The sequence below is a fragment of the Vipera ursinii genome, assembly GCF_947247035.1.
Source record: "Vipera ursinii genome assembly, chromosome: 5".
In the NCBI taxonomy this organism is placed as follows: domain Eukaryota; kingdom Metazoa; phylum Chordata; class Lepidosauria; order Squamata; family Viperidae; genus Vipera; species Vipera ursinii.
In genome coordinates this window covers 51,070,905-51,094,457 of record NC_139518.1, presented here as the reverse complement: position 1 = coordinate 51,094,457, position 23,553 = coordinate 51,070,905, and the positions used below count along the sequence as shown (strand labels likewise).

Genomic DNA, 23,553 nt, shown 5'->3' with positions numbered 1-23,553 from the left:
TAATTCCGCAGCTTTCTTAAAGGGCGACGGTGTGTGTGTGTGTGTGTGTGTGTGTGGAAAGAGCAAAGAATGCAGACGGAGCGGACGGGCACCTGTGGATCCCAACGTTCCGCTGGAGAAGCCAGCCCTCCCGGGGAAAAGATGAATGGGAACAACGGGAACGCCTCCCGCCGAGGAAGCGAAGACTTCCTCGGAAGCTGGGAATCATCGCTCCTCCCTCCGGTGTTCACGAGGTCCGAGACGTCAGTAGAGCATGGCAGTTTCCGGAACCGCTGACATGAGAGCCCCCTTCCTGCAAAGTATCAGGTGAGAAATTCAGAGGTTGAGGCGGGAGCGATGCTCCTTTTCACAAACGGGACGGGGTGTGTTCGCGAGCTGGTGAAGAAGCACATGTCGGGGTTCCTGGGCAACCTGGGAATGAGGCTTGAACAAATGATAAGCCAGATGGAGTGCAGGGCTTATATAAATGAAGCTTATTTGGAGCGACTGGAGTAGAAAAGCTAAGATTTCAGGCGTTCACAGAAAATCGGAAGAGTTTTAATCAGCTGAGGCTTCAGATAAATGGTAGTGTCTAAATTCCTCCCAAGACATCCAGAAATACCATATGCATGAATAGCTTTCTCTAATTCTATGTGTATTCATTAAAAAAAAATAATAATTCAGAAACTTCAATGGGGCCTTTGCCTGCTCAAATAACGTCGTTGATTGAACGTTTCTTCCGGAAAAGTGAATTTCCCAAATACTTCTCAAGTTGCTGGCGAGCTTCAGCTTCCAGAAAAAGCTTCCTTTGAATGCCAACTGTTCAAAGATGAGATTTTGGCTTACTTGAAAGAATGAACCTCGCCATTGTTGTTTGCACAAGTTGGGTTGTGGAAAGGCTCACAGTACTTTCTAGGCCGAAGGTAAATTTGCGATTCAAGTTGGGTTCCAGGAGGCTTGCTTAATAACCTTACATTATGTCAGAAAGTTTACATATGCACATCATGATCCCAAACTGCCATTATGTCCAGGCACCCTGACATCTGATGCAAGGAGGTAAATTGTATTTTTTGCATCATTATGACACTTGTTTCATTACTCCCCCACCTGCACTATGCAAAAAAGTGAAGCCAAGATAAGTGAGTAGAAGAAACAATTTAATTTGGATCAGATCAATTAGATGCGATAAACATAATTATTCATATATCTAAGCCATTTCCATTCCCTTTGATGTCAACATTTGCAAAGATTTTGCAAAACTTTTGTGGGCCTCAGGTTTGGGCATTCCTGGTTTGCAGGTTGGTATATGAACCAAGATATCTGAAGCAGCCTTAGACATTTTTGGTAGAATCGGGGCTAAATATGAGATGTTCTTGAGCCACTACTGATTTGTTAGGAATGTGAACCCACTGTTAAATATAAATAATAGATAAAAGTGCCAAATATCTTGATACCAATACTACCAGACTAATATGAGAATAATAGAATAACAGACTTAGAAGGGGGGCCTTGGAGCAGGAGTTCAAGCAGGAAACCCTATACCATTTCAGACAAATGGTTGTGGAATCTCTTCTTAAAAACCTCCAGTGTTGGAGAACCCACAACCTCTGGAGGTAAATTGTTCCACTGATTAATTCCTCTATTTCACTAGTTTTGAAAAAACCCCAGAAAAATTTAGCTTTTGGTAAAAGATTTCATGCATATGTTATTATAGTCAGATGTTAGGGTTTGGAATTTTTATCCACCTATCAAGTCTTTCCCAAGGACCTGGGAGAGGCAGATGTTGTTTGATGGTATTTAAAGCTATCACCACAGAATGTAAGCTGTTCCAAGTAAAACTGCATTTTGCAATTGACTGGTGGTGATTTTCAATGTCAGTAGTGTTCAAGAGGTGCTCAAGATGTTTTGGGATTGTACTCAGGGAGCCTATTTCTTTTGGTAGTATCTTCGCTTTTTTTTGCCAAAGTCATTCTACTTTTATTTACAGCTCTTTTAGTTTGTGATTTTCCTCAGTTATTTTTCTTCTCTTCTGTTGCTTCCAGGTATTGCATCCCTATCCATACTTTTTTGTTTTTCTTATCAACAATTGTTAAATCTTATTAATATTACAGGTAGTCCTTGAGTTACAAACACTTATTTAACAACCATTTGAAGTTACAATAGCATTGAAAAAAGTGACTTATGATCAGTGCTCATACTTACGACTGTTGCAGCATCCCAGGGTCATATAATCACCATTTACAACTTTCCCAGGTGGCTTCTCACAAGCAAAGTCAATAGGGGAAACTGGATTCACTTAATGACTATGTGATTTGCTTAATGACCACAACAAAAAAGGTAATAAAATTGGGCATGACTCAACCTCTGCATGGTTTAGCAACAAAAGTTCCAGGCTCAGTTGTGGTCATAACTCAAGGACTACTTGTATTATATCCTACCATTTTTATAAGGATATAACTTACCTAGTATTAATGGATGGTTACACAGCCAGCCAGATGTTTAGACTGGATATGGCATTTTTAACCACCTATTAAGTCCTTCTCAAGGACCTGTGATATTATTTATTATATACATAACACAGCTGCCAGTTCTTTAGCTGGCATTTGCCTTCATATGAATTGAACTCTTCCAAGGAATGTAGTATTTCATTATATATTGATTTAGTATATATGCGGATCTAAGCAACTAGCCTTTTGTAATTGACAGATGAAAATTTTGTCAATGCACAGATTTTCTAAATGCATCTTTCAACTTATTTTTCAGATCTTGATATTTTGGGTTCTCCTCCAATTCTTTGTTTTCTACTCCAGGGCTTTTCAACCGATGGTACATTGGCACCTGGCAGGTGGTATGTGACCGTCCTAAAGAAGTGGTAGCAGGAGAGGGGAATGAGCTGAAGTGGCGGCAACACCGCACAAGCCTGAGTGAGAGCTGGCTGAAGATGCAGGGCTGTCTGGGCTTAGTAGAAGTGCCAGGATCAGCGCTGGGTTCCAGCTGATCAGCGCTTCTGCAGGGCTCAGCTGAAGCGCCAGGATCAGCGATGGGCTCCAGCTGATCAGTGCTTCTGCAGGGCTGTCAGGGCTCAGCAGAAGCACCAGGATAAGTGCTGGGCTCCAGCTGATTGGTGCTTCTGCAGGGCTTAGCATAAGCACCAGGATCAGCTGGAACCTGGTGCTGATCCTGGTGCTTTTGCTGAGCCCTGCAGAATCACTGATCAGCTGGACCCTGGTGCTGATCCTGGCGCTTCTGCTGAGCTCTGAAAGCCCTGCAGAAGCTCCAATCAGCTGTCAGGGCTCAGCAGAAATGCCAGGATCAGTGCTGGAAGGAAGAAGGAAAGGAAGGAAGGAAGGAAGGAAGGAAGGAAGGAAGGAAGGAAGGAAGGAAGGAAGGAAGGAGAAGGGAATGAGAATGAGAGGGAAGCAGGGTGGGAGGGAGGGGAAAAAGGAAAGAAGGAACCTCCCCCAACAATAACCACAATACTAATGCGGCCCTCAATGGAATTGAGTTTGACACCCCCAATATAAAATGGTTGTTAAGTGAATCTGGTTTCCCCATTGACTTTGCTTGTCAAAGGTTGCAAAAGGGGATCACATGACCTTGAGACACTGCAGCCATCATAAATATGAATCAGCTGCCAAGCATCCGAATGTAAATCACATGACCCTGGGAATAGTGAAATGATCATAAGTGTGAAAAATGGTCATAAATCACTTTTTTCAGTGCCGTTGTAACTTTGAACAGTCATTAAGCGAACTGTTGTAAGTTGAGGACTATCTGTACTTTATCACTTTTTTCCTTTTTTTTTGGTCATCAAGTTTTTGACACTTTGCTAGGTGACTGGTGGTACTCGGACATTGCCATCTCCTAAAAGTGGTACAAAGGGTGAAAAGGTTGAAAAGCCCTGTTCTATTCTACTCTCCCCTGGTATTGCAATGATCAGTTATACACACTTTCTAGGATCATCTTGCATCCTGCGACAATACCTTAATAATAATAAATAATAATAAACCTTTACTGTACATTGAGATTAGCTGAGCCTCCCCCCGTGCTCTCTCCCCCCAACACACAGTGTCAACAAACCCTCCATCCCACCACACCATGTGAACCAACTACACCACACACCGGCCTCCCAAGTCAATTCTGCATAAGATTATGTCCCATTTAAAAGCCTAACAGCCCACGGATAAAACCTATTTTTCAGCCTGTTGGTACGACTGGCTATATTCCTATATCTCCTATATCTTCCTATATCTCCTACCGGATGGTAGGAGAGTAAAGAGATAACGTCCAGGGTGTGAGTCATCCCTGAGAATCTTCCTCACTCTTCCAAGTCAACAAGCCTTGGCGATGTCATCCAGTGGTGTCAGGGAACAGCCCACAATGTCTTGTGCTGTGCTCACTACCCTCTGTAAAACTTTCCTGTCCGCGGCTGTCAGACCAGCATACCAAACCACAATACCATACGAGAGGACACTCTCTATAGTAGACTGGTAAAAGGATCATTAGCTGTTGTTCTACCCTGTAAAACCTATTTTTCAGCCTGTTGGTACGACTGGCTATATTCCTATATCTCCTATATCTTCCTATATCTCCTACCGGATGGTAGGAGAGTAAAGAGATAACGTCCAGGGTTTGAGTCATCCCTGAGAATCTTCCTCACTCTTCCAAGTCAACGAGCCTTGGCGATGTCATCCAGTGGTGTCAGGGAACAGCCCACAATGTCTTGTGCTGTGCTCACTACCCTCTGTAATACTTTCCTGTCCGCGGCTGTCAGACCAGCATACCAAACCACAATACCATACGAGAGGACACTCTCTATAGTAGACTGGTAAAAGGGTCATTAGCTGTTGTTCTACCCTGTTCTTCCACAAGACCCTAAGAAAGTGAAGCCTCTGTTGGGCCTTTCTAGCCACCTGGGTTGTGTTAACTTTCCAGGTCAGATCTTCACAGAGGTAGACTCCCAGAAATTTAAAGGAGGAAACTCTCTCTACACAGTCCTCCCCGATGTAAAGTGGGGCAGGTTCCTCCTTTTTTCTCCGGAAGTCTAACACCATCTCTTTTGTCTTGCCGATGTTTAGGTGCAAGTTGCTGTTACTACACCATATGGATAGTTTTTGTACCATAAACATAGTCAAACAACATTTGTACCATAAACATAGTCAAACAACATTTGATCATTCCAGGCCTTTGAGAAGGACTCGCCAGGTAGATAAAAAATACCAAATCCACTCTAAACATCTGGCTGAGTGATGAATATAATTAAATTTATTAACTTCCCCACATTGGGATGGCATACAAAACATGAAAAACAGCTATAAACACTAAATTGGACAGACAGATCAAGCTCAAATCATCTAATAAACAAAATAAGCAAAACAAAGCAGGACCTTAAACAAATAATAAACATCACACCATAACCCTGTGATATGGGTTGGTCTGAGAAAGAGTGACTGGCCTAAAGTCACCCAGCCGGCTTTCAAGCCTAAGGGAGCCTAAGGAAGGCATGGAACTCGTAATCTCCTGGTTTTCTAATCTAGTACCTGAAACACAACTAAAAAAATCATCTGCTCTAGCATTAATTAATTTTTTTTACAATACTGAACTATAAACAAATATGATCCCCTCACTTGGTTTACTTTAATTCCATACTTTTATACTTCAGTTCTCAACATACTTTTCATAATAGAGAAATCAGAAACGTGCAGTTTTAAATGACTAATTAATCAATTTAAACCCTTAACTTTCCATTGAAAAACAAACAATGTGTATCCTAAGAATAAACATTTGAAATGCAATATTTCTGAGGAAATATTCATATTTGGGGTTCTTCATTGGTTTTAATACCGAAAGGATTAAATAACAGTTTTTACTTTTTCTTTTTATAGATATTTTATTGGTTTTTAACTATAACAATCTCCAGTGCCTGGTGTACAGCGTGTTGTCTTGGTTTATATTTTAACAAGAAAAAAAGGACAATAATTAATTGTCAATAATGATTAAATTTGATAATTCCATAATTAATAAATTAATACATTTCTTCTTCTTCACTTCTCCCATTTGTATTTTCCTTTTTCAACCTTAGTCAAAGTATAATTCTTAATATTTTCAATATATAAATGATTAGATATACGTGTTTTTTATATTTATACAAATAATAATCTCTTTATATAACATTTTTCAGCTTATATTCTCACAACCATCATCTCATTAGTTCAGCATACATCCTATTTTTATAATTTTTGTTTGCTTAGATTTCCTTATATTCAATCCAATTCTTATCAGTCATAATTTCTTCATATTAGTCATCTCACTGTCTAAATTTTCCCATTTAGCTACATCATCCCAATATTTTATATCATGCATTATAAAAATACTATATTTTTTATCTCTCTTATAGTATCTATATATAACATCCTTTTTGATCAGTTATATTTTGCTTATATATTAATGAAGGTTACATCAACCTACATTTTAACATTTAATATATTATAAAACTTACTATATTACTTAAATCTCATTATCTTTCTTGTTATAAGGCTCCTTTATGTTCGATATTGTCTGTTCTTTTAGCCATATTCAAACAAATGTTTATTCATGTAATAGTCCATCTGGTAGGGCGAGTCAAATCTCTTCTATCTGTCTCTGATCTTATTTTTCCAAGTAATTTTCCAAGTTGGTGTAATCCACTTACCCAACAGTTCCTGTATTTTTACAAATGTTTGGAATACAAAAGATGAAATAAGTAAGATAAATTCTTTCTGTCCCCCAAGCTTTAATAGTTCTAATAATTCCATTCTTGTATCAGAACCTTGTAGATTTTTTCCTGTTTGTGTCAAATTGTAATTCTTTTCCTTTGTTATTTCATCAACTTGCTCATATTCTTCTAGTTTGTAATCTGCTGTCTGATTTGTTTGTTCCTTTGTTGTTATTTCCTGGGTATTTTTTAATTGTAGATTTAGATTGGAAATATGCTTATTTAAATCCTCAAAGTTTTTTCGAATTTTGTCGTGGTTTAAATCTATTGTCATTTGTATTTGTCCTAACATTACATATATTTCCTCTGGGAAAGTATTTATCTTACCTTGAAGTATTGTTTCTGGAGGCCCTTCATTTTCCAGGCTAAGTCCTTCAGGAGAAAATATTGAGTGTGGCATCCTGTCATTTTTTTGATACTTATGTGATATCCATGTTGTTTCCCCCCTTCAAATAATCTTTCATCAATGCTTTAATTCAATTTATCAGTCACTCAAAATTACAGATTCAGTATATTAAGCCACTTTGAATCCTTCCTGCAAATTCTCCTCTACAAGATTAGCCAAAAAGCCAAGGGTGGTGTTTTTTTCTTCCCATAAACAGTTCTTAAATTTAAGCAACAGTCCAGGTGGGTTTTTTTGTTTTTTTTCCTTTCAAACACTTTTTAATCTTATAGCTGGTTCGTCCTTTGTTCCCAGCTGTCTTCAAGGTTATTTGCAATTCAAAGGAACAACTTTTTCTTTGTTTCTGGGCATTCTGCCAATTTCTGAGTCCTTATCGTTAGTGTTCTATTCTCTGATTTTCCACTAGATGCCAGCAGTTATTTCTTTTTTCATTTTTTTTTCAATCAAAAAGTTATTTTTGTTATATATTTTTATAATTCCATTAGAAATTTTTTAGGGACTAATCTTGACAGTTTTTTATTTGCTAGATTTGTCCAGACTGAAATATTTTAAATCAAATTTTAGTATATCTCTTCATCTTTTATGTTAATTCACCGCTTACGTCTGCAAGGGAATGGGGATATAGTCCCCTCCCTTCACTTCTGGAGGTTTTTTTGCTTTGGGGATCTTTTCCAGGATTTAAATAGTAGACAGAAGAAAGAAGATCAGTCACCATTTCCAAGCATGCTGTTCACCGATGTTTAGGTTCATGCTCTGGGACTTCAGCTGCAAGCAGCTTGGGCTAGACCAGGGGTCGGCAACCTAAAAAAGAAAAAGAGCCACTGGGAACCGGTTCCATCACAAATTAAAAAAAGAGGGAGCCGCGTGCGTGTGTCCATGCACGCGCATGCGCAAAAAGGTTTTTTGCGCATGCGCGGACGCACGCGGCTGCCATTTTTTAAAAAATGAGATGGAACCGGTTCCCGATTGCCCGACGGCGACGGCCCGTCTGCAAAGCTGCCGCTTTCGGCAGCTTTGCAGACGGGCCGTGGCAGCTTCCTCAAAGAGCGGCGCCCCTGCCCATTCCGAGAGGTGCGCGCGCACCTCTCCGAACGACCGGAGGTGCGCGCGCACCTCCCCAAACCTTTGGGGAGGTGCGCGCGTACCTCCGTGCGAAGGAGCAGCGGTGCCGCTCTATGAGGAAGCTGCCGCGGCCCGTCTCAGCTTCCTCAAAAAGAGAGGCGCCCCTGCCCATTCCGAGAGGTGCGCGCGCACCTCTCCGAACGACCGGAGTTGCGCGCGCACCTCCCCAAACCTTTGGGGAGGTGCGCGCGTACCTCCGCGCGAAGGGGCAGCGGTGCCGCTCTTTGAGGAAGCTGCTGCGGCCCGTCTGTGAAGCTGCCGAAAGCGGCAGCTTAGAGTTGCCGACCTGTGGGCTAGACGCTGATCTCACGCTAGCCTCTCCCCTGTTGGGTTCGGAGGGCTTTCCCCGGATCAAATGAAGCTCTAGCTCTCTTAGATTTGCCTCTTCCTCCTTTTTTCAAAGCAAAGTGCCATTGCATTTTGCACTATCGCTGTTTTCTTCAGGAGCAATTGGGAGTCCCCCCCCCTTTGGCTTCAGTGTGAAAACTTTTTATTTTACTAGAAAAACCAGGTGGTGGCTGGAATGCTACGTTTCTTCTCTTCCCTTTGACCTCCTGGTGGCCTTTTTATCTTCTTCTCACTATCCCCATTCCAAGGAGAGCAAAAAGGACACTCACAAAGAAGTATGGAATTATTGTGTAGGAAGTGCTCAAATTAAAGAAACTTCCTAGAGGCTGCAAGTGCTAGGTAGAAGGCTATGCCAAATTCCTTGAGAGGATGATAAATTGAGCTGGAGTAAAGAAAGAATGTAGGGATTGTACTATGTGGGTGGGGGGGGAGAATCTCTTCCTTCCTCATGTAGTTGCAGTAGCAGTGAGAGGTTTGGGTTCAAGTGGGAAACCTGGGGAAAAAATACCCCTTGTGTGAAATTCTTCCTACTGGTAGCATATCAACTGGTATTTGTTCCTAGAACAAAAGTTAATGAATAGGTATTTTTCTGTATCTTTTCTTTTCTTCCGAATAGGTCACAGTGTATTCCTATAGAATACACCTTATTCTTTCAAATTTGTTTTCTTTTTTTCCATATGAGTTTTAGGCTCTCGGGCATGCTACCCTTCTGATTTGTTGGTCGGAATTATGACAGATGATCCAAGTTGATCCAAGGCTGGTGTATATGCCTGTAGCCTTGGGCAACTGAGTGGAGTTCATATCGTTATTACGTTCTGAACAATCTAATCCTGTGAAATATGTTAAGAGTTTGACATGCCTTGGGCTTTCTGGCTGAATAATCTCGACTGAAGTCCAGCCTATTCCCCCCCCCCCCCCGTCTCCCGAATGTCATGCTGCCTTCTGTTCTGCTATTGTGAACTGGTACAGTCTATTTTTGCAACAGTCATTATCTGCAATTATCCATTATGAGAAGAAAGAGGTTATTATGGCCAAAGTCTGCTTACCTTTGAAGTTTTGCCCTTTGCTTTGTCAGGTATTGCTGAGTTAATGAAGAGCAAGAACAGAACACAGACGTGATTTCACTATCCAAGGCTGGGAAATTTGGGTTTCGGAGGGATACCTACCTGGGACAGGTAAAATATGGCCCATATAGATGATGTTGGATAATGCTTGGGAAGGTTTATTTTATAGAGACACAAATACTTAATTTCATTTTTGTTTGACTTACTGTTTGTATTATTGCTTGTTGCTTTAATATCAAACATATTACCTGGTTGCAATGTGGATAGTATGAAATGAGGGAGATCATCTCTATGCTTCAGAATATAGATGTTTGGTCTAGTGGCCCACTCCAAAGAAATGGAAAGGGAGTAAAAAGGACAGCCCTTTTGCTAGAAATTGAATAGTGTTATGGCAGAGGCCTTGGAGATACATCATTTGAAGTCAATGTGTCCTCTCAAGATGCAGATTAGGTAGTAGACATATGACATAAAAGAAAGGAAACCACCTTCCTTCCTTCATTCCTTCCTTCCTTCCTTCCTTCCTTCCTTCCTTCCTTCCTTCCTTCCTTCCTTCCTTCCTTCCTTCCTTCCCAAAATAGATCTAAGTATCTGTGAGAAAAGTTGTGCTTTTTTATTTGGCAGAAAAATGGGACAATGTCTTATAAGCCCAAGGAACATGAACAGGAACGTGAGATAGAAGTCTAAGGGTATAATTTTCCAAGATGTAAAATAAAATAATATTAAGGAAAGGAAAGGAAAGACCACTGGTTTGTTTTCTTTTATGTTATGTGCCTACTTTGTATAAATAGGAATCTAGGAGTAGAATATTGACTTGGTTATAAAGTATGGTTCTAAAGTAGACTAATTTGAGAAAAAAAGAATATCATTAATGGATAAACTAGTTAGAATTATACAAGATATTTGAAGGGTACTGAAACATTAATCTTATGCCTAGCTTATTTGCTATTATATTTTTCACAATGTTACTAAATTAAAGTATTATTCTGAAGATGGGAAGGATTAGATTCTTCATATTAGCAAAAGCTAGTACCTCAATTTTGAAATTGTATTTCAGTCATTATTGGCAGTGTGCTAGAAAAAACTTGGTTACAGTATAGTAGATGCCATGTTTCAAATTGATGCTTGCCTGCCAGAGGCACTTTCTGCTTCATTAATTGATCAGTGGCCATGGTACATATTGGAGTGGAGACTTGCAATCAGATTTATCAGCAGTGAAATTTCTGTCAAACAGCAATTGCTTCAGTTGATCTAATGTGTGTTGAGGCACCGTAACTTGTATAGGGATAACAAATAGAATCCTGAAAGGGAACGCAGGGAAAAAAAAAAGATGTAATGGTGGTTGCCATTGAATTTGGAAAAGCTTGATAAAAACGCAAGATGTTAACTCAGACTTTTCTGCCTTTCTTTACTAAATCTGTTGAGATGAGACCGGTAATTCTGGCAGTTGAAGTTGAAGCTTCTACATTTAGGGAGCACCAGCTAATGAAAAATATTGTTAGAAGTTTATTTTCCAGAATCTTTTTTAAATGGTCTGAAGAAGAAGTTTCTTTTTTTGCATTATTAGAGTAACACCCTCTAACCATTTCCAAGCCTACTTTACAACATCATAGTTTTGCAAGGGACAGAAAAGTTGTCTTATAATTATCTTGATGTGATAAAAAAATGATTAAATTAGGGGGAAAAATGCCGTCTAGTTAATGCACCGTGGTAGGGAAAACACAGTGACTTTGCAGAAGTTTATTCAGGGACAATTAATGTGCGAGTACTTTGTTGTTTATGGCAGATTTCCCTGTCTTCTGCTTTTAGAAGAAGTATCAACCACCTGCCAAATTAATTGTTCAGATACAAACCTCAATTAATCTTAAAATATGTCAATAGTATTTAATGTAGCAAACATTTCACTTGATTGTCCAGTGAAATCTATACCATTTAGGCAATGGAATCATTTGAGAATGCACAGCAGATATGTCTTAAAATATGTCAATAGTATTTAATATAGCAAACTGTTCACCTGATTGTTGCTGATCAGCACGTTAAGTACTAATCTATGCTGTCTTGAATTTGGAAGAGATTGTGTAATGTAATATGGCTAACAATGCTAGATTGAAACTTTCAGAACAAAGAAATATTCACCCCTACCATGGAGAACAATCCTTGAACAATCCTGGCTGGTAGAGCTTGTTGTTTATTCCTGGCAAGGAAACGTAGTAACATGGAAGAGGTGATGGCTCTCAGAACTTTCCCTATGACTGAAAACAGCAGCAGCTTGTGAATTATTTCCTTCCTGTTCTGCGTCCCTGCCCTTCTCTCATGTCTCAAAGCATCTGCTGCTTTTTAACTCCAAATGTTTCCTTACATATAGCTTCTTCCAGGCTGCCCCCTTTCAGCTATCCACTGCCAAATAATTCAAGATGATTAATGTAAGATCCGTGAGAGCTTATCAAGGAAGTAATTGTGCAACCAGCCTTGGTCCATGATGAACCACACCATTGTTTCTGTGACTGGGCATTCAGTGGAATTTTAAAACCCAAAGATTTCTACTGATTGGAGAAGCTTGATGCCTTTTCTATTGTGCCCCAAATATATAGAATGTGTTTCTAAGAACTCTCTTTCTTATCTGCAGTTTGGGTTAGTGGTTAAGGCACTACTCTTGAAACTGGGAAATCCTGAGTTCTAGTCTTGTCCTAGGCGCAAAGCCTGATGGGTAACTTTGGGCCAGTCACTTCCTCTCAGCACTAGGCAGAAGACAATGCCAAACTGGTTTTGAAATCTTACCAGGAAAACTGCAGGGACACCTGGAATCAAGATTGACACAAAGGTATACGCACACGCACAAAGTCTTTTCAAAGGCAAGTCAAGACCACAAGGAGTGGTAATTCCATAGGCTGCTATTTCATCCGATCTGTACTGTATGCAAGGTTGGGAAGGGCTATAAATATAGATTCAAGTGATTTCAATTGAAAAAAAAATTCTACTTGATAATTTTCTGGAATTTTAAATCTTCAGTAGAAAATCAAATCAGTTCTTAACTTGTTGTTTTTTTAGTAGGACCATGTTTCCGAAAATAACTACAGAACTGCTGAAGCACCTTCGGCAAGTGATGAAAAATTCCAAATATGTTTCTGAACCCATTCAAGCTTACATTGTGCCCTCAGGAGATGCTCATCAGGTATTGGATTGTCTTCTGCTTGAGAAATACCATTCAGAAACACTAAAGTAATTCAGACAATAGAAAAAAAACTGTGATTCTCACCAAACAGACTGCAATGAACAGGGTTCCCAATTGTAAATTGTGCTGTGATATCAGTGATCATTAACAAGGTACAATTTCAGTGAGGTAGCCTTTTGACATAGAATTCTAAATTTGAAGCTTCCATGCAATGTCAAGTATCACATGACTGGTGTTCAAGCTTGCAAAGACTTCCTCACTGCATACAGTTACATTGTCCTTGCAGATGAACAGTTCTTCAATGGAAAGCAGAACACAATAAGTTGGATCAGGTTTATGGTTATCATTGCAGCCATGAACTCTGGGCCACTCCAGATCTGTTGTCAAAGCAATGCAAGTTAAGGTTTTCCAGCACTAGCAACGTAGGGAATTCTACATCTTAATCATTGCTGGTAAAAATAACTTTTTAAAAATGATATAAATATGTTTCATATCATCATAGTTAAGATTAATTACCATATAGGGATCAACTGTAATGCTACATGGTTAATTGACATTGAAAGAAAAAGGGAAAGTTGGAGACAGATCCAACCAAATGGAAGCACTGTATTCTTTTTGGTGTTGTTCAACCATATTCTTAATGATACAAGACATCTGATGAGGAATATGCCAAGGTCTTTCTGTGCATATTTCAAGACTGAAAGAATAACAGCTGGAAATCAAGGCTAATTTATTTGTTTTTCTATTACTTTGCATCCTTTTGATCAACATCATTTTTGTTTTTTATTTTTATCTTCCTCAGAGTGAATATATTGCACCTTGTGACTGCCGTAGGGAATTCATTTGTGGATTTAATGGCTCTGCAGGTAAGTTTCTAGAACTGTGTCCACTCTATTAAAGTTGGTAGCTCTGTAGTATCCAGTGCCAAATCTTTCTTCCTATGAATGGAGCCCTTAATGGGAACCTTTGTGTTTCTCATTAAATTATAGAGACAAGCTAAACTTCAGTATTTTTCTTTTCTTTTGAATATCCTTTCCTTTGTCTGTTTTTACCGACACCTGTAAAATATGGTCCCCAAAATATCAGCATTAAAAAAAAAGAACATGCATCCCAAATGTTTTATTTTTCTTTTTGGGTTAATTTCAGTTTTGACTAAAGTGAGAAAATCAAAAGTTTGCATGCTCTCTGCATAAACTGTTCTATACTCAATGGAATAGAATAAAATACATAAATGTTATTTATGCTGCCACTGGTATGGACTGAGGCATTGACATGTATTTAGTTATGTGTGGAGTGATATAGATACATCAGATGCATTAAGCGAAAATTCTAGTCATCATGTGCTCACTGGGAAAAATGTTAAGTTATACATCACATCGGATAGAGGTTTTTTTTTGTTATTTTTATTTTATTTTTATTACAATAAAATCTCTGCTGATCATAGAGAATTATCCATACAAGTTGACTATTTAAAGTTCTTTCAGAGACTTTGAGGTTGTATTAATTCCGTATTCAGTGATTGAAGTAAATAGAGAACATTCTTGAATACCAGATGTGAGCTTCCTGCTTGAAGAATATGATGATAGATTGCAATCTTTCAATATTTTTGTGGCTCACATATAATAGATAATCTGTTAAGGAAGGCCATGGGCCAATGATGGACAGGCTGCAGACAAAAACAGGATGAAAGATGGGGAGTTTTTTTCACTTCTGACTCTTCATGATGGACATCCTATAAGTAGGATTGCCTGTAGGACCATCTGTTTTCTTTGTTTCTAACCATACCCACACCCATTTCTTTTTTCTTTTTGATTCCTGATAGAAAACAGGTAATCAGACAAGAAACACATCACACTTTCCAAATCTTTCTAGATCACTCTTGTTTTCAGTGTGTTGGACCAAATAGGCCAGATGACCTAAGGACTATCACATCTGGGCTTCAGATTGTATATCCATTGCATATCTGGATATATTACACTCAAATCTTCCAGGCCACATTCATATGCGTCTCCAACAATCTTGCTTTCTTTTTTCTTTTGCTCAAATAAAATTCTATGTATTATGTATTATTCAAAATAATCTCTAACTGGGATTATTACTAAAGAAGTGTGAATGAGATTGTACAATTCTATCCAGAATGTCTATCCAGAATGCGTAAGTACACGTCAGACTGAACACTTAGATATAGTTAGAGACCTTTCCTTCCCCCTTTCCACTTTTCCCTTTTCCCTGTGTATATTGAGAAGGAGAAATTACAACACTATTGATAATAATTTGTATCTATGCATACAAGAGAAAAACAATGAGTAGCTCATTTCTGAAGAACTGTTTGGTTTTGGAGTTTACATGCTGGGCAGAAAAAGTTTTGAAAGATTTGAATTGTTGCTTCCCCTTTCAGCGTGCACACCAGCTGGACTGGTGATGTAATACCAGAGTAGCAATGAGCTTTTGCTGACCCTTAGATGACTCTCCAATAAAACAAAAATCCTGTTAGCTATTTCATAGAGTACTTGCAGCTTTCCTTTTTCTCTGTCCAAGGCCTATGAAAATAGGATACTTGTACTCAGGGATTTGCAGTAAACAATATCAGTTAGCCAAGTTTAGTTTCCCTAAAAAACATTTTCTGCATCGGAAATTACTGGGCATTGAACACTAATGCTCTCTCTCTCTCACTCACACACACACACACACACACACACACACACACACACACACTTTCTTTCTCTCTCTGTGTTTGTGTGCGTGTGAGAGAGTGAGTCTTGCATCAGAACAGCATGTTCAGTTTAGCAACATTTCCTGTGGCTTCAAGCATTGCAATGTAGCCTTAAGATCTGGGTTTAGTTTCAAGCTGTGCCACTGATTAACAGGCAGTGCTAACGTTGTCAAGTCACCTTTTCTTTGGGCTTCCTGTTTGCCTGCTAAGCAAAATAAGATTAACATATTAACAAGTCAGGTATATATAGCTCTGGTGGACCTCTAATTATAAGAAATCAAATCATCCAATAGATTCCTATCCTTCAGTCATAGAGCAAAGTGCCTCTCACAATGCTCTCACAATGGTATTTTCCCCTTACTTTGCTGAAGTGACATATTTTAATGGTTTGATCTCCAGTGACCATTCAGATACTTTTAATTATTATTTTTTATTTCCAGCCTTAATTATCTTTTATTTCCAGCCTTTTCTTCTGCCTGGCACAAAGAACTTTGTTTTACAGGATAAGCATTTCTTTTTTTCATATACCCAATATTCCATTGATTTAGAAAAAAATGATTTCAACTATTTCTTTTTTAATACTGCCAGGCATTCATGGTTGGTGTCGTCACTGGTTTGGCTTAGCAGGCTAAGAGAAATAGCTTCCTTCTTAAGCTTTTTTTCAACAAGAACTCCAAAACTCCATCTGGGCTTGAGATGTTTTGTGTTAACATCTGATTAATATTTTCTTCTCCTGGATTTATTAAATGAGAATAATGTCTGCCATTGTATCTGTAGTTTCAGTTCTGCTATCTTCTCTGCTTTCTGACAGGAACTGCCATTATAACAGAGCAACATGCAGCCATGTGGACGGATGGACGCTATTTCCTTCAGGCATCTCAACAAATGGATTCCAATTGGACACTCATGAAGATGGGTGTGTGTGAGCCCAAACCAGGGTTTTATTTCATCTTACCCAGAAAATTATTTTAGCTGAGGAGTGCCCAACAGGGTCATACTGAGAAACCTCTGTTGGCACGCCATCAATCTATTATTTATCAAACTCTAATATGTAACATGAGAAAAGGGAATAATCATTAAGGATAGAATACATTCTATTTAAGTAATAGAATTCATGTACCATATTTTTTGGACCATAAGATGCACCTGACCATAAGACGCACCCAGTTTTTAGAGCAGGCAAACAAGAAAAAAAATTCTTTCTCCTTCTCTCTCTCCCCCTCTCTTTCTCTCTTTCTTTCTCTCCCTTCCTCTCCCATTGTCCCTTCCTTCCTTCCTTCCTTCCTTCCCTTCCTCTTTGTCCTTCCCTCTCTGCATTAGAGCAGTACCCACGGAGGCGGCCCTGCAGCCCGGCTTTCTCTTGCAGAAAGCAAGCTGAAACGGAGTGAGGGAGATTGCCAGAAATGCGAATCGGCCGATCTCGCGCTCCTGCAAACTCCCTCGCTCGGTTTCAGCTTCCCTTGCTACAAGAGAAAGCAGGCTGAAACGAGGGAGATTGCAGCAGCGCGAGATCAGCCGATTCACATTCCTGGCAATCTCCCTCACTCCGTTTCAGCCTGCTTTCTCTTGTAGCAAGGGAAGCTGAAACCGAGCGAGGGAGAGTGCAGGAGCGTGAGATTGGCGTTTCTCAGCACGTGCCGATTCGTGCTCCTGGCAATCTCCCTTGCTTTCCACTTGTGGAGGTTGGGGCTGGCCATACGGATCACCTTCGGACCATAAGACGCACCCTCGTTTCCCCCCCCCACTTTGGGGAAAAAAGTGCGTCTTATGGTCCGAAAAATACGGTAAGTGAAATTAGACTTTTAACTTAGTGCTACCTGTTTTTATTGTAAAGTTATTCTCTGACATGCTACAAGACCACTGAAGGCCTTAAACCTAATTTAATGAATACCTGCTTTGTTTAAAACAGTATTTTACATTATGTAAACGTAAGTTCTTCAGTTAATGAGTTGCATTTGTTATTAGTTGACAACATGTAATTCCAGTTTTGTCATGCTGAGTGGCCTGCAGGCAGAAATAATAAAGTAAGTCAAATTAATATTCATCATCATCATCATCATCATCATCATCATCATCATCATCATCATATTTTAAACAGAATGTTGACACTGCTAGTTCATGTGAATGTTACAGAAATAGGGCTTGCATTTTTCTTTCTCAGGTCACTTTTGTCCATCCAAGAGAATGTAATGATTTCCTTGTAGGAAGCAATGCAATTATCCTGTCCAGTTTCTCTTGCTTTGAGTTGGCCTTGTTTTAATATTTCCAATCTTGTCTTTTGGGTTTTCCTTTCCTTAGGACTGAAAGACACTCCAACTCAAGAGGACTGGCTTGTAAGTGTACTTCCTCACGGTTCCAAAGTTGGAGTGGATCCTTCTATTATTCCTGCTGGTGAGTTTGAACAAGTGCTTTCATCTAAGTGTAAAGGGTTACATTTTTCCACCTTGCCCCAATCTGCTATTCACTTTCAGGGGGACCCCAATCAACTTTGTTCGGTCTGCAGTTAGTGGTATAGAGCAAAAGCAATAGAACATAGACTTATATGCTGCTTCATAGTGCTTTAAACTCAGCACTGTCTAAGTGGTTTACAGAGTCAGCATACTGCCCCCAACAGTCTGGGTCCTATTTAAAGTATTGCTAATTTTCTTTTTGGCCGATGGACAGCAGAGCAGAGTTTTCTGGCAGGATGGGTTCCATAGGATGCTGGAGCGAGTTGGGTGGGCCAGGCCCATTGGTTTGAGATGGTTCCTCAGGTAGTCTGGTCTCATGCCATGGAGGGCTCTATAGGTGATAGCGGATACTCTGAATTGGATCCAGAAGAAAACTGGCGACCAATGCAGTTTGTATAACAGCAGGTTTAGATAGAGATTATGTATACGTATGGCAGGAATGCATTACATAACAGATTTTTTTTTCTCTCTGCATCTTTCAGACCAGTGGAAGAGGATGAACAAAGTTCTGAAATGTGCTGGCCATGTTCTTGTGCCAGTGAAAGATAATTTGATTGATGCCATATGGGCAGATCGGCCACCACGACCTTGTAAGCCTCTGATGACACTAGATCTTAGCTTCACAGGTAAGAGGAACCTAATTATGTTTGCAGATACAGCATTGAACATGGTTTTCTAATATGACACCCTCCAAATTTTCTGATTTTTTTTTAAGCCAACATCTGGCAGGCATCCGGTCAGCAGGCTCCTTTTTAATTCTATCTTGACCTTCAGAAGCACAGGAAATGGGATGGGGGCAGCATGAGATTTTGAAGACACTGTTGTGACCTTAATATTTGCTAACTCATTTAAAAATAGCTGTGAAATATAGGTAACGCTGTCCATTTGCAGCAAGAAGTCCTTTGTTGATGTTCTGAATTCCAGTTTGGCTGAGTACTAATTTCAGTTGCATGTTACAGGAATCGGTTGGAAAGAAAAGATTACAGCTCTGCGGGTCAAAATGGCTGAGAGGAAGGCTCTCTGGTTTGTTGTGACAGCTTTGGATGATGTGGCTTGTGAGTATCAGTACGGGGACATTCAGCATTATTTTATTGCTGTTGAGTGATTTCTGTGCATTGGCAGTGAAAATATGTCCAGCAATATGTCCGGACTATAACTCCATTTTTTTTCTTAGACCATAGTTTGCCGACTCATACTTTTTGGAAAAAAACCACATAATAGGCTGAACTCATAAAATATAGTGTTGCCTAAAACCAAGATTTATAAATCACATAGCTGTCTTTCCATAACATCATCATCCTAGATCTAATGAACCACATTGTGACTTAGTACAGTATGAAAATCTAGCTGGTCAGTAACAAAACTAAGTATGATGCCATCTCATTTTAATTTTGAGTCGAGCAAAAGCATTTCAACGTTGGATGGTGGTTTTTTTTTGTGCTAAACACAACTTGAAAGCAGTTTTCAGTGCAGCCTAATGGTGCCATCTTGTGGGAGAAGCTCTGAAAGGATCCAGAAATTTTATTTGGATCAGGATGTTGGTTAAAAGGCTGGTTGGATGTTAATCAAGGCTGTAACGCTACCTTTTTTATTGTGATGCAGGGCTTTTTAATCTTAGAGGGTCTGATGTTGAATACAATCCAGTGTTCTTTGCTTATGCTATCATAGGGATAGACACTATCAGGTAAGAAGAATTACAGCTTTCTCAGTAATTTCACTAATACTGAGTGGTATTTTATTTTTAAAATGTACATAAAATCTTTAAAAACAAAGTGTTCCTATTAACAGGCATATGTATATCTAAATCAGTATTAATGGATATAATATTAATATAGTATTAATGGATACAGCCTTGGTGGAGCAGTGGGCTAATGCCTCCTTAAGTAACACCAGCTGTCTGCAATTAGTGCAGGTTCGCATCCCACCAGGCTCAAGGTTGACTCAGCCTTTCATCCTTCCGAGGTAGGTAAAATGAGGACCCAGATTGTTGGGGGCAATTAAGCTGACTCTGTAATAATGCCGCTTGGGGGTGTGTGAAAGCCCAGCAGGCATATACATAGAATGAAGGCTACTGCTAAGCTTGTAAGCCGCCCTGAGTCTTCAGAGAAGGGCAGAATATAAATGGAATTAAAATAAATAAAATATATGTTGCCTTTAAAGCCCATTAAGCACTTTTATTTTATTCTTTGAAGCTCTTGATTGATTTTCTGTACTAATTTCTGCTTCATGTTTGACTTAGCTTTCATTAACAGTAATACTCTCCAGCGCTTGGTAGACTTCACCACTTTTTACTCAAACGTTGTTTATGTAGAAAATTACCATACAACATTATATCGCTTGCTTTTTAAGAAGTGTGCTTTAGGGCGAGTTGAACAGAACGATATGTACGGTATGAAACTTAAAGTTTGAACAAAGGTTAAACTGTACCCTGAATAGATTCTGATTTGGATATCATCCCTAATTAATATTTCTTAAATTTACTTTTATGAGAGTTATTATCTTAAAGGTAATGTAGTAATTTATGAATAAATGACATCAAACTCTTTTAAGACTTTCTCAGTGACCTTCCATAAATGTAAAGACACAGTTGTCTACCCTGTATTAAAGGGGTAGATTATCCCAGAAATATCATCTTTTGCTTCTTTTCTCTTCTCTTTTAGGTTGTTTATTGGTGGCAATCGCTTAATAGATTCAAATATGAGAGAGCATCTGTTTCTGGATTCTGCTCAGGACCCTGAATTACACATACAAGTTCTGCCATACGATTCCGTCCTAACCGTTCTGAAATCAATTTGTGAATCTCTCTCTCCATATGAGAAAGTTTGGCTCAGTGATAAAGCCAGTTATGCTCTGACTCAGGCCATTCCCAAGGTGTGTACATACTAACAGGCAGTGCTTTTTTTGTAAAAGAAAAAGGTGCCGGAACTCACACATGTCATACAACCCGCCTTGCCTACCCTACAAGGTTCCATCAAAAAAGGTGCCGGAACTCCGTTCTGAGCGTTCTATGACAAAAAAAGCCCTGCTAACAGGCAATTTATGTCTGAAGCCAAGATCTCAGAAGCTGCTAAGGCTTTTTGGATGGATGACGTGACTAATAAATTAAAATAATTTATTGAAGAAGTGTGTTGGATTAGAAAAAGATGGGCAGATGAGATTATCAGCATCTAAAACACACACACACAGAGATGGAGACAGACACAAAGGGAGAGAAAAGAGTTTTTGTCTGCTTTTGTCGCCATATTCTACTTCCCAAACCCTTTTTACAAATATTCTTATCAAATTCTTGGTGCACTTGATTTCCTTAGTCTGGAATTTTGTGTCTCAAATGTCATTCTCTTACCTTCAGCTCTTCCTCTAATCTATGCAGATGATTTTGATTCCCTCTTTACCTTTTTTTTACCCAACCTCTACCATTCGCAGATGGAAGAAGCATCTCCTCCACCTTTTTCACTAAGTCATTAATAAAAAAAAATGACCAAGGCCTGAACCTGTTTCTTCTTAATTGAAATGCTTACAATTAATTAATTGATTAATGGTTACATTTAACTAGTTCGCTTATCAGAACATCATTAAGAACTGTATTTAATACCTTCCTGAAATTAATTATATTTGCAGAATTTCAACAAAAGTTATCTGACTTTTTGAAAAAAGAAACAACGTAAAATTGACCTGGTAATCCTCATTGATTAATCTATGTTGGCATCTGGCAATTACCACATAGTTTTCAAGTTGTATGCAAATTAATTTGTGGTATGTTCTAGATTCATAATTCCTTGGATCTTCCTTTTCCCCCTTATTGAATATAGGAACAACATTTGCTCTCCTTTAGTTGTCTGCCAATTCTCCAGGATTTTTGCAAATGATACATAAAGATTTGGTGAAGCCATTAGCATGTTCCTACAGCAGCGTATTATGCAGTTCTTCTGACCTTGGGAATTTAAATTATTTTTGATTAAAGATTTATTCCATGATCATGTCTTTCAATTTCAAGCCTTAATATTCCTGTTTTATTCTGCTGTTTACATTTACCTCTTACACATGGGAGAAAAATGTGCCAAAATACTTTAAAAACTCCACCCTTTTGTTTCTTTTCTTTTAGCATTTTGATGCTCTTGAGGTTTGCTCAAGAAGGATATAAATGCAAAACAGATAAGAGTCTGGGAATGAGTAAATTACCAGTTTTTGATCCAAGCACAGATATGGTGTTGAAGAAAATGTAGCTTACTGTAGTGACCATACCATGCCACACTTGGACTATTAGGAAGAGGCCTGACCAAACTCTGCTTTGTTTTGTCCATGTTTCAGGATCACCGCTACCTCACCCCCTACACTCCCATCTGTATAGCAAAAGCTGTGAAGAATGTGACAGAAGCGGAAGGCATGAGGAAAGCTCATGTAAGTGATCTTCCCAGTTTCCCAAAGCAACAGCCTTCTGTGCAAAAAGCTGAAATAATGAGATATTGTGGGAAGAATTGCTTTGATTGCAATTGATTGCTGAAAATATGTGGTAACCACTGGGTGGATTTTTCCAAATTCTTGTACACTTTTAACTGTTTTATTTCTCATTCTTTTAATAACAGATTAAAGATGCTGTTGCATTGTGTGAGCTGTTTAATTGGCTGGAGAAGGAGGTACGGTTTTGTGGACTTTTGTTATGACAGGAGTATTACTTGGAGTGAACGCTTACATAAATAGCACAACAGTATCTTGGGTCTAGGAAAGACATAACCAACTTTGAGCCATGTAGGCCTTTATGGGTAATGACTAATGTGGGTCATGAACAGAGGTGTAATGTGTTCTCTGAGTCTAGAAGGGGCATCAAGTTATGGGCCTACATTCTGGGGGAGCACAACCTGTTATCCTGCAATCAGTAAGTTTCTTAATAAATAGCCATTCTGTCTTGTTTGGGTTGAAGCTATACCTATTTCTCCCCATTCATATCCTGAAGGGTTCCAGGCATTGTGTGTTCTGCCATCTTTCATTTGGCACACAGTGAGGTACTGGGTATCACCTGCATATTGATGATACCTCATTCTGAAATGTTGGGTGACACTTCCAGTCTTTATATCCAGCTATGCAGATGTTAAGAGTTGAGAAAATACCAAACTCTGGGACACAAGAAAATGAATAAGGAACTGTCCTCTCCCCTCCTTTCATGATGAACAGAATTTTCAATTCAGGAAAGAACAGGACTGTAAAATGGTGCTTCCAACTTCCAACTCTCCTAGGTGGTGCCAAAGGATAGCGTGGTCAATAGTGTTGAAGGCTGTTCTATTAGTATTAGTAGTAGTGAATGTCCAACAGGATAAAAATAGTCACAATCCTCTCTCCAAGCCCTGCCACAAGTCATCCATAAGAACAACCAATGCAATTTTCATTCCAGGTCCAATACGGAATATTCCCAATTATGTCATTGAGATATATTCTTCATAATTGATGCATAGACATTTTGAAATTATTAGTTCACATATTGAATACTAGTATGTAATGGAGGGAAGCTAACAGTGGCATATCAGAAAAAATGTAGGTATGCAAAAAATTTAAAAAG

The 23,553-nt window shown here is 39.0% G+C and overlaps 1 protein-coding gene across 2 annotated transcripts in view; it reads left to right on the top strand.

Annotated features, from left to right (window-relative positions):
* The first annotated feature begins 248 nt into the window (after positions 1 to 248).
* Positions 249 to 23,553, top strand: part of XPNPEP1 (X-prolyl aminopeptidase 1) — a 45,121-nt gene continuing 21,816 nt past the window's right edge. The window contains exons 1-12 of one of the 2 annotated variants that reach the window (XM_083363779.1): positions 249 to 306; positions 9,682 to 9,781; positions 12,719 to 12,839; positions 13,642 to 13,705; positions 16,364 to 16,468; positions 17,851 to 17,943; positions 18,485 to 18,628; positions 18,962 to 19,057; positions 19,605 to 19,686; positions 20,663 to 20,873; positions 22,311 to 22,400; positions 22,586 to 22,636. In XM_083363779.1, coding sequence (XP_083219905.1) covers positions 12,723 to 12,839; positions 13,642 to 13,705; positions 16,364 to 16,468; positions 17,851 to 17,943; positions 18,485 to 18,628; positions 18,962 to 19,057; positions 19,605 to 19,686; positions 20,663 to 20,873; positions 22,311 to 22,400; positions 22,586 to 22,636 — 1,053 coding nt within the window. In that variant the 5' untranslated portion in view covers positions 249 to 306; positions 9,682 to 9,781; positions 12,719 to 12,722. Of the gene's footprint in view, positions 307 to 9,681; positions 9,782 to 12,715; positions 12,840 to 13,641; positions 13,706 to 16,363; positions 16,469 to 17,850; positions 17,944 to 18,484; positions 18,629 to 18,961; positions 19,058 to 19,604; positions 19,687 to 20,662; positions 20,874 to 22,310; positions 22,401 to 22,585; positions 22,637 to 23,553 lie in introns of both variants that reach the window. The other variant, XM_083363778.1, reaches the window with a different exon arrangement.